This window comes from Drosophila subpulchrella, chromosome 3L (assembly GCF_014743375.2).
Source record: "Drosophila subpulchrella strain 33 F10 #4 breed RU33 chromosome 3L, RU_Dsub_v1.1 Primary Assembly, whole genome shotgun sequence".
NCBI lineage: Eukaryota > Metazoa > Arthropoda > Insecta > Diptera > Drosophilidae > Drosophila > Drosophila subpulchrella.
The window spans coordinates 29,122,934-29,133,499 of record NC_050612.1 but is presented as its reverse complement, the minus strand read 5'-3'; the positions used below and the strand labels follow the sequence as shown (position 1 = coordinate 29,133,499).

Sequence of the window (10,566 nt, the reverse complement as noted above, 5' to 3'; positions counted from 1 at the left end):
CAACGTTTCGCATGCTAATCTATATAAAGCCGTTCTGGAATGTCAGAGAGATCTATGGAGATTTTAAAGTCAGGTCATTTGAATAACTCTGCAAATATCAGAGGTATAACAAAAATTCTAAATATTTTTAAGGTATCTCTAAGATCTGAATAAAAAAGTCTAAGATGGTAATGTTCTAAAAAATGGTATATAATTAACTATCATTATGTTAAGGATTCTTTTTTTAGGCTTCTATGGATCCTATAATCTCTGGTTCAAAATTATTTAAGCTAACTTTTCTTTTTCTTCTTAGAAATGCAATATCTTGAGAAAGTACCCTAAACTTTATAGGTAACCCAAATAAAAAACCATTTGTAGATTCTTAGAGTTTTAATGCATCACAAGTTGGGGTGTTAGGGAAAATAAATGCCAAGCCATGAGCCAGGCTCACGGGGCAATATTTCCGCAGGGTTCAAATACGTTGATTTACTTCTTCAGCAGCAGAGGAGCGGCGGCGGCGGCGACGTAGGGACGGGCCACGTATGGCGAGCTGTAGGCCAGAGGGGAGGTGTAGGCGGCGGCATAGGGGGCGGCGTAGGGGGCGGCGAAGCGGGTGTAGGGGGCGGTGTAGGCGGCGGCGGCCAAAGGAGCAGCGATGGGAGCGGTATAGGCGGCAGCAATAGGGGCGGTATAGGCGGCGGTGTAAGCGGCGGGGAAGGCGGCGCTGTGGGCCACCGTGTTGGCGGTGTAGCTGGAGGCGTAGGGAACCACGTAGGCGGCACTGCCCACCACAGCGGGAGCGGTATAGGCCAGAGGAGCAGCGGCCAGAGGCGCCACAATACCAGGCTTAGCGGAAGCCACAGCCACAACAGCGAAGAAGATAGCAGCCTAAGGGGGGAGATTTAAAAAATATAGATTAAGAATAAAATAATAAAGTTGTATAATTAAAACATTTTATTTAAATATTTTAAAACTATTAGAAAAATATTCATTATACTTTTGTTGGAAGTGACTTCTTTATTGTAATTTTTTTTCAAGAACTGCTCAGTCGAATTATTATTTGAGATTGTATTGGAATTGATTTCTGTATTAATAGTTTTATTTAAAAATGTATTAATTGATTTATCACTTCCGTTTTTTTTTTTAAATGTAACACATTCAATTTTTAGACTACTTTTATGAGATATAAACCCTTGTTCTAACTAGTTCTTTACTACTTACGAATTTGAACATGTTGATGGATTTGGTTTGTTTTTGGTTTGTCACTTGGTGGATGGCCAATTGGTTTGTGATGTCCAACAGAGAGCTGCACGGCTCTTTTATAGCCACTTACACTTTCCGAGCTAATTGGCAATGCAGATCACGCTCTTAGATCAGCCATCGATGGCTGCCAAGTCAACGACTTTCGATTGACGTTGCGCATGCGCAATTCTTGGCTACTGTCTGGTTTTTGTATGATTACTTTTTAGTTTTCGTGGTCTAGACCTGGCCATGTCTTATTTTTGGTGCGTGCCTGAGCGTCCGTTACTTCGAATCGCCAGGCGGTTTGTCCCTGACCTTGACGACTGCAATGCTTTTACAATTTAATAGGTCTAGCGGGTTTAACCAACGCCGAAAAGGTAGCTAAAATCGTGTGAATTATGAATGTTACTCCAATGCGTCATCAGGAAATTATCAGTTTATTCCGGCCCATTACCACTCGACTGCTTTAATAGACCACAATACAAATCCGGCTAATCAGTGTTTAATAATCCACAATCACCGCTTGCAGAAATTAATTAATAAATGTCGCAAATTGCGGGCAAAGAGCTTAAAACTCACTAATTAGAAATATCGAGTGCAGGCTGTCGTGTGTGTGGCAAAGCACACTTTGCAAGAATGCACCGCCACAAAACCACCCAGTGCCACATACTCCCTTCCAGGGCTTTTCAGGAACATATATCCAGATGCTCCTGCAGTGGCAGTCTCACACTTGAAAAAGTGTTGAAGCGTGAATTTTGCTTAAAAATGCCAATTACGCGAATTCAGCAATGCAATGGATTTGTGGGTGGTGGGTGGTTGGGTGGTGGCGAAGAAATGGCCGGAAAAGGGAAAAGGGATTGCAAGAAGCTCTGCTCGAAGGGGAGGCACATTCTGGGGGCGTGGCAAGGGTGCACAGGGAAAAATCCGTAGCCATGGAAAAATTCATATTATTTTTGAGGGGTTTCGCAAATCTCAAAATACATAGGTTTCTCTTTACTTAGGCTTTTCAATACATTTTTAAGAATTTCTTTAGTGAGTGAACAGTTTTTACAAGACAGTCGATTTAGAATGTTAGATTAAAGCCCTATAAAGTCCGTTTTTTGGCTGATATAATGCAAGTATAGGTCAGAATGAGGAATGTCATACCTCGATGAGCTCGTAATTTGAATTCCAATAAATTGGCATTCAAAGCTGAAAATGTTTAATTTTTGACATTTTCCCCAAACAAAAGATGATGAAAAATCGAAAAAATGTAAATCACAATTTTCCGCCCTAAAATTTCAGTGCTTTGGTCAACGTCAGAATGAGGAATGTCATACCTCGTTTAGCTCGTAATTTAAATTCCAAACAATTGACATTCAATTCTGTCATTTTTTTTAATTTTTCCATTTTTCGCAAAAATAGACGGTGTACGATGTTTGAAAATTGCGAAAATTGGTAAAAAAAAATTAATTTTTTACGAAAGTGATAGGGATAGTTAGCATAGGAAGCAAGCTGCTCAAAACAGTCGGTAATTTAGCTGTACGCTTTGATTTGAATAAACTACGATTAAAAAACCGCAAGATAAAATAATATTTTTGGCCAAAATTCGAATCCATTTTTCCCCCCTAAAATATCAGTATTTTGGAAGCCCTAATGCAACCAAAGGTCAGAATGAGGAATGTCATACCTCGTCGAGCTTGTTGTTTAATTTCCAATCCATTAGTATTTAAACCTGAAAATTTTTTATTTTTGCCATTTTTCGCAAAAATAATTATGAAAAACGCAAAAATAGGTCAAAAAATTAATTTTCGTAAAAATGATGGTGATTGTTAGCATATGTTGCTAGCTACTGAAAACAGTCGTTCCTTTAGCCGCGCTACTCGATTTGGGTGAACGACGCTTGAAAAACCGCGAAAAAACATAGTATTTTGGACCCAACAGATAAAAAGGTTTCTTCCCCCCATATGTCTAATATGATCTCGAAAAATGTGGTTCAACCGCATTTTGGAACAAATCTATGAATATTTTCATAATTTATGATTTCACCGGAAGAGTTGGTAATATTTTTTTGGAGTACAGCAAATTGTTGCCAGTTCTCCTTCTGGTTTGCTCTGCAGCCAGTGCCGATGATGATGTTGCTGGCGAAGGATTTGGTGCGCATCCCGTCGCTTCCTTCGCTCCTTTTGTAGGACTCAAGTGTTTGCCATGTGCCTGTGCATACCAGCCAGCCTATTGCCAATGCGCCGGGATGCGGATCCCTTTGTGGATGAGGACGGGGATGGGGATGGGAGTCCACTAAATGCACAGTCATGCAGCCGGGAGGGGCCTCGAATTGAAAACTGCTCCGGCAACCGCAGGCGGCAAACATATTTGTTTTGACACTTGACTTCCCTCCTGGCCAACAGGCTGCTTTCATTGTCAAGTTTGCGGCAAGGACTTGCTACTGAAATTATTATATTGGTTAATCCGCCTAAAAGCTTTGATGGCACTTCCCCTCCTCAGCCGCCCGTCGATCTCTCTTTTTTAGCCATTTCGAGTGCAGCGCCCGCAACTTTCGAGTGGCCCCGAATGGGGACCAACCATATCAAAGAGCAGTCCCCCGGGAGCTGGGGATGATGTATATGTATCCACGAGTGCCAGCAAGTAATTAAAAAGCAAGAAATTTCCACAAAAAGCCGAGCACAAAAATTCGCTCCGTTTGACAGGGACAAAGCTTGGAACGAGGACTTCGAAGCCGAAAGAAGAGATCGCAAAACCCTAGCCGACTTTTTAATATCCTTGGTTTTTTTTGTTTACGAGTTCTAAACTTATAAGTATGCCAGCAACCTTAAAACATTTTAACATTTTAAAAATTTGCTCTGGCTTGGAGTTAATATTGATCTTCTAGATGAAGAACATACTTGTAAACGATTGTTTTTAAGAAAAGTAAATCTTCTGAATTATAGTAATTGTTTTTACAATTTAGAAAAAACTCAATTATCTCCCAATTATTCGAGAAATTTAGAGCTAATTTTGGTTTTCGGTGTGAACATATCAGACATAATAAGTGGGCTTAAAAATATTCAAGTCCTTCACTTTAATACCAACAAAATATTATATCTTACTAATATTTTGTACAAAATATATTTGCCTCAAGAACCAAGGTCTTGAATTTTGCGAGAAACCCTGGTGAAATTCTTTGATGCAGGGCAGCACCAAGGAACTTTGAACAAGTTGCGTGAAATATTCGCGGCACTTTTCCTTTTTTTGTTTTTTGCCCAGTCCCAAGTTGAGTTTATTGCCGTAATAAAGGCGCAACTGCCTCTGACTTGGCCGGGGTTATGTCTGCATCAGGATCAGGATCTGGGCGAAGGCGGAGGATATAGGGGCGTGGCAGCAGCTGTGCGTGCGCGTTAATGCGTCGTTTAAGTGCCGTAAAAAGCGAGCGGCACACATGACATCCCACCTCAAAAAAAGCCCAACTAAAGCCGCTTCCGTATTCCAAAGCCCACATCAAGATGAAGTTTATTAAAAAATTTCTGGTTTGAATTCGTCCAGAAAATTCCAGCGACATTTGAGAGCAGCAAAAGAAGGGGGCGACCGCCTTTAAGTGGTTTCCACAAATTATTCATGAGAACAAAGCCGTTTTCCTGGGGAACGAGGAGAAAGGATGTGGGAAACCTCAGTGGAGGTTGCTACGCAGGGGTGGTTGAAACTTTTCGAAATTCAGCCAGGCACCCATTTGAGTGTTTGGTGGATTGAAATTAATACATTTAACTTCGCTCGAACTTTCTAAGCTAAATTTAAGTTAATTGTTGCATTTTATAACTTTGCTCAAGTTTAGCTGGGGATTGAAAACCTAAAAAACGTTTGCAAAAAAAAGTTAAAATATTTTTTATGGCGTACAACTTGTTTAAAATAAGACTGGGGAAAAACTTTGTAAAGTAACATCTATCCTATTCGAGTAAAGCTAAAATGTTTTAATATATTAGACATCTAAAAATGTATTTTAAGATATCATTGTAAATCAATGTCCCCAATAAGTTTTCTAAGCAATAAGGAATGCTACACATATACTAATCTTCAGCATCACAAAGATTTCTTCGTTCACAAGTTTGAAATCCCTAAATAATTGAGGTATCCATCAAAATCCTTCGCGATTTGAATAGTCACCCCTGAAGTGGGATTCTGCGATCATAATTGGTTTACGACCTTTGTTCCGCCTTGTGGGCTGTCGCATTTCAATTACCCAGGCCCCGTTTACAAAGTCAAATCGAATTAGGCCCGGCACGTGCCAGGTGTGCGTGTGCAGCAACAATGGATGGGATCGGCTTGGATCGGATTGGCTTGGCCCACTAAACTGAAACGGAGTCAAAGACTTTGAGCTGCGATGTCAGCGATGTCAGCTGCATGGGTAAACGCGGCCTTCGTGTCCAGGTGGCTATGGTCACTATGGTCGCTATAAAAGCTGGCCAGTCCGATTGAATCAACATCAAATCAAGCTCACAGCTTCAAGTAGTCACTACAACCAACCCAAAAAAAAACCAACCAACAATCAACATGAAATTCGTAAGTTCTTCAAGGAGTTAAAGGATTTTAAGGAGCAATTAATTAAGAAGAATTTGAATCCACAGTTCGCCGTCTGCTTCTTCGCTGTTGTGGCTGTGGCTGCTGCCAAGCCTGGTATTGTGGCTCCTCTGGCCGCCGCTCCTCTGGCTTATACCGCTCCCGCTGTGGTGGGCAGTGCTGCCTACGTGGCTCCCTACGCCTCCAGCTACACCGCCAACACGGTTTCCCACAGCGCCGCCTTCCCCGCCGCCTACACCGCCGCCTATACCGCCCCCATTGCCGCCGCCTACAGCGCCCCCCTCGCTGCCGCCGCCTACGCCGCCCCTGCTGCATACACCGCTGCCTATACCGCTCCCGTGGCCGCCGCCTACACCGCCCCCATTGCCCGCTATGCCGCCGCTCCCTTCGCAGCCGCCTACACCGCCCCCTTCGCCGCCGCTGCTCCCGTTCTGCTGAAGAAGTAAGGCGACCGCTTGTAAAATCCCATCCTGACCAATCTGTGTAAATAAAGAATTGTACATACCAACGTAGTCAAGCATTTCTTTTCTTTATAAAAGTATTCACACTGAAAATTCGTTATGACATGCACATTGCCTTCAAATCATTGATATGAAGTACATAAAAATTGATTTCACTAAACAAAATTTAGGTACAACACATTTCAATGTGTTTTAATACCGAAACAACAATTTTTATTTTATTAAGCTCAAAAGTATTTAGGCAAGAACAAAATATGAACTATTATTCGCTGAACTGTGAAGGAATTTATTATTTTTTGGTACCTTTTTAAAGCTATAAAAGTATTACATGGTTCTTCAAATTCTTTTATATATCATTTTCGGATCCTACTTTATTTTATCTCTAAAATATAAAATTACTTTTATATAGTTATTTTTTGTAACCCCTTTAAAAGCAGATGATGCTGATATAGATTGGTTCTTAAATTTAACCCTTTTTTATTATCTCAAACGGGTTATCTCTAGTTTGTTTCTATTTAGGTAAATTATGCTATTGTGCCCCTTTAGTTTGAAAACATTTCATTTGAGTCATATTTATATATTCATAAGAGTTAATATTATTTTTAGTGCACAACTTCCCCCTTCCGCTACGCAATTTTCCCGAACAAAATGAACTCCTTTGGCTTTGAGCAGTGATGGGGAGCAATTTGTACTCCGCTTTTTCCACTCGGTTCAGTTTAGCTTAGTTCTTATCGAAAGCCGGGCATCTGGCGTCCCCTTTTCCGCCTTTTCCGCGTTTTCCGCGCTTTTCCCCCCATCGAAACCTAGGCGGCAAGTCTGCGCTTTGCCTTGGCCAGGATTAAACTTTCCATTTAAAAGGATTTCTTTTCTATATGAAATATGCTTCCTTTCAGCGTTTCCTGCGCGTTCTCTCCTGTTTTTTTTTTTTCGTCCTGTCCGCAGCCAGCGGCTCCAGTCAAGTTTTCTGCTTGACTTTGTCCTGCGCGTTGAAAGGCCCGAGTGGAGCCTTCTGCCCCTCGGCGGTATCCTGCTGCTCCTTATCATAACTTTGGCATCGCCCCTCGTCCCTCAATCCTTGCCAACCCCCCCTCGTTCAGGTGGTAAATTCCAAGTAGTTGTAAAGTTTGCTACCTGAGCGGAAAAGGCTAGTAAAATCCACGCAGTGGAAAGTGGGCCGAGGGGAAAATGGCTGCTCCATTTTCGCCAGTTCGCTCGCAACAGATAGCGTCCAAATTTAATGACCTTTTATTCAATAAAACTGCGTCGAGCTCTGGTAACTTTTTGCCTTTCTATGGTGAATATTACTTGTTGTCGCCCTATCGTGTTTGTCATCCGCATTTTATTTTTTTGCCCGGTTTTTGTTGCCCAAAAGTTGTCAAAGGTAAGCGAAAATATGATAAGCAGGATGTCAAGTTTGTCGAAAGGATTTTGTTCGCATAATGAACCAAAGTTTTGGGGCTGCAAATAAAAACAAAAATTATTTATTTTATATTCCATCTATATTCCATATACATTTAAAAGATTAGGAAAATTTATTGGATGACAACCGAACTTTTATCGGTGTTATTTTTAAGACATTCTTCATTGACTCCTTAAAAAATTGTTTCTTTACGCAAATAAAATACAAAATAAATAAAAAACCATTCCCCACATTTTCCTACTTCTTTTGCTGGCTGCCTAATAGTTATTTACCCCTCGTTAATCCGCTGGAAATGTCAAAGTGTGACTATTTTGATTGCCAGCGGTGTAGCAGTGGCAATTGGCAACCAATGTTTGTATGGCAACTGGCGAAGCAATAAAACCAAGCAAATGAAATTTGTATTCACTTTATATAATTTTGACGATTTTTCAAATCAAATACACACTCACAAACACACACGGACCGCACATACGTCGGTTGGCCCAAACATACATACATATATGTACAACATACATGTTAGAAGCAAGATTTCCTTTTTTCGAAACGAACACAATCATGTGCAAACGTGTTTTTCAAATGGATTACATGAATAAAAGATTTATACACGTAAGGTAAATCAGTAGCGGGTTACCAAGATATACTCACCGACATCCTGCCATGCCCGGAAAACCCCCACTCCGTACTCCCAACTCCCCACGCCCACTTTTCCCGCCCACAACTCCCTATTCCCAGCTGAAGACGTGCAAGTGAAAATATGCGCAGATGTAAGCAAATTTGAGGAGCGACAAGGGGGAAAATGCTGGAAAAGAGAAAACCCAAATGGAAAATCCCACAGAACCTGGCTAAAGGTAGATGATGCCTCTTGCCATTTATTGATTTGTTTATCATTTTATGTATTTATGCCGCTTTGATTTCAGGCGCCAAATCGAATCAAGCGCGAGGGAAAATAAAGCATTACCAACAGAGTGGCATCGAATATTCCCACTGAGGGATCTGAAATTTTAAACTATTTTTAAGCTTTCGTTTCTTAAAGTATCTATGACTTTTAACAATGTTTTATTGTCGTTTTACCTTTTTTTAAGACATTTTTATTTCCAACTATAATTTAGTTTTATTCTACAGACACTTGACAAAGTTATAGAAAGGATTTTCTTTATTAAATTTAAAAATATATTAATTGTTTCCGAATTAAAACCACTCGAAAAAGACTTGTCCAATTAAAATAAAAATTAGTTAACTTGCGCTCCGAAATTCTTATAACCATTTTTTTACGATCCTATAATGTTTATTATTGTTAACCCAGAGTTTGTCAAAAATGTTTAACCGCATACGTTTAAGATCACTTATTTCTTCAAAGGCACTTCGTTGTTAAACATTTAAAATATAAAAAACAGACACTTTATTTTTGGATTAGTTAAAAGAAAATGTGTTCAACAAGATATTCTTAAGGAAAGCAATTTCCTTATTAAATTAAACTGCTTCTAATTAATGGAACCTCAACACTGGTTTAAGAAATAGCACAGTACATAAAGTAGGAATGCCTACAAATTCACGGAATATTTAAGATAACCAGCACAGAGGCCAACAGCAACAGGCATCCATTCCAGATTCAGCGCCTTAGATACGGGTAGTAGGGATACGTGGCGTATGCGCCATAAACCGGTGCATACGCATACGCCGCGTAGGCCGGATAGCTGGCATAGGCGGGGTAGTAGGCGGAGGAGGGGGCGGTGGCCAGCCAGGTGCCCCCCGCGCCGGTTGCATAACTCACTGGCGTCGTGACCAACAGCTGGGGCTTCGCCTGGCTCAGGACCGCGAGCAATGCGAGCTGGCAGGATTATTGATACGTTTGAAATATCCAGATATGGGTACTGTGTATACCACCCGGTCGCAGCTCGGCACACTCACCATTAAGACCTTGACCAACATGGCTCCCTTTCGATTACTGCTCCTCCGACTGGCTGTGCGAACGAAATTCAAAATTTAACTGCTCGATTGGTCCGGCCAGTCAATCATATTTATAGCCTTTGGCCGGATAGCAGGGGACTGGCTTGGGACCGGCGAAGAGAATCCCCGAGAATCGGGGAGAATTGGGGAGAATCGGGTAGAGAGCCGTATAAGTTGTGCCATCATTAATATTGCTAGACCTGAGCGCGCTGAGTGGCATAAATTATATTCTTAATGATATTTAAAATTGCTGAGAAAGAACAAATATATAAGACAGCGACCAATAAAAAACCCTAAATTGATGAAATTCAGAATACTCTATGGGTTATAAAAAGGTTATTAAAATATAATTACGATCGCAGTTATTTTTAAATAATTATAGCCAAAAATTGAAGTAAAATTGTTGAATTTCAAAGTGATTTATAGCCTTTAGATCCTTATACAATATTTAATGAAATTATGATACAATTTTATAAGAAATATCTTTACAATATTTAAAAAATCTTTAAAATATACACCCACATTTTACAATTCTGAAACCAATACAAAAGTTCGATACTTTTACGAAATACTGAAATGTTTCCAAAGGCTTACAAAACTGGAATACTATTTTGATCATTTTTTTTACAGGAAATAACTTTAAAAAAAGTTAAAGCTTTTAGATGGATCATGGTAATCTAGAATTATTACATTGTTTTATATTTTTTTAAGTTTTATATTGTGCATACTTAAAATATATATATTTCTAAGTGACAAAGAAAAATGACCCATTAGAACAAAATTGATATATATTTTTAAATATATTATGGAATCAAAAAATAACTATGCAAACAATAGTATACTACAAGTGCTGCATAGCCATCCTCTCGCTTTCTCTGAATCAACTTTCCCCATATTTAGCTCTATTTCCGGCTGCGTAACAAAGTTTGCCAAACGCCAAACAATGCCACAATCAGTTTTGATACCCTT

At 40.0% G+C, this 10,566-nt stretch overlaps 3 protein-coding genes across 3 annotated transcripts; 1 reads left to right on the top strand and 2 right to left on the bottom strand.

Moving 5' to 3' along the window:
* Window positions 1-383: 383 nt before the first annotated feature.
* On the bottom strand, window positions 384-1,262 carry LOC119554081 (cuticle protein 16.5). The gene is made up of 2 exons (XM_037864825.1): window positions 1,201-1,262; window positions 384-867 (listed from the first exon to the last, which is right to left on the bottom strand). The coding sequence occupies exons 1-2, from the start codon at window positions 1,210-1,212 to the stop codon at window positions 466-468; spliced, it is 414 nt and encodes a 137-aa protein (XP_037720753.1). The 5' UTR covers window positions 1,213-1,262; the 3' UTR covers window positions 384-465.
* A 4,435-nt stretch (window positions 1,263-5,697) lies between these two features.
* Window positions 5,698-6,281, top strand: LOC119554390 (cuticle protein 16.5). Its single transcript, XM_037865273.1, has 2 exons — window positions 5,698-5,751; window positions 5,817-6,281. Exons 1-2 carry the CDS (start codon window positions 5,743-5,745, stop codon window positions 6,213-6,215), a joined length of 408 nt encoding a protein of 135 aa, XP_037721201.1. The 5' UTR covers window positions 5,698-5,742; the 3' UTR covers window positions 6,216-6,281.
* A 2,632-nt stretch (window positions 6,282-8,913) lies between these two features.
* LOC119553348 lies at window positions 8,914-9,649 on the bottom strand. The gene is made up of 2 exons (XM_037863687.1): window positions 9,559-9,649; window positions 8,914-9,478 (listed from the first exon to the last, which is right to left on the bottom strand). Exons 1-2 carry the CDS (start codon window positions 9,577-9,579, stop codon window positions 9,260-9,262), a joined length of 240 nt encoding a protein of 79 aa, XP_037719615.1. The 5' UTR covers window positions 9,580-9,649; the 3' UTR covers window positions 8,914-9,259.
* Window positions 9,650-10,566: the final 917 nt, after the last annotated feature.

Bases quoted from the DNA above. Each gene is read 5' to 3' on its own strand.
- LOC119553348 (XM_037863687.1), bottom strand. From the start codon at position 9,579: ATGTTGGTCAAGGTCTTAATG. The intron at 9,479-9,558 runs GTGAGTGTGCCG...TAATCCTGCCAG, and splicing joins TGTTGGTCAAGGTCTTAATG to CTCGCATTGCTCGCGGTCCT.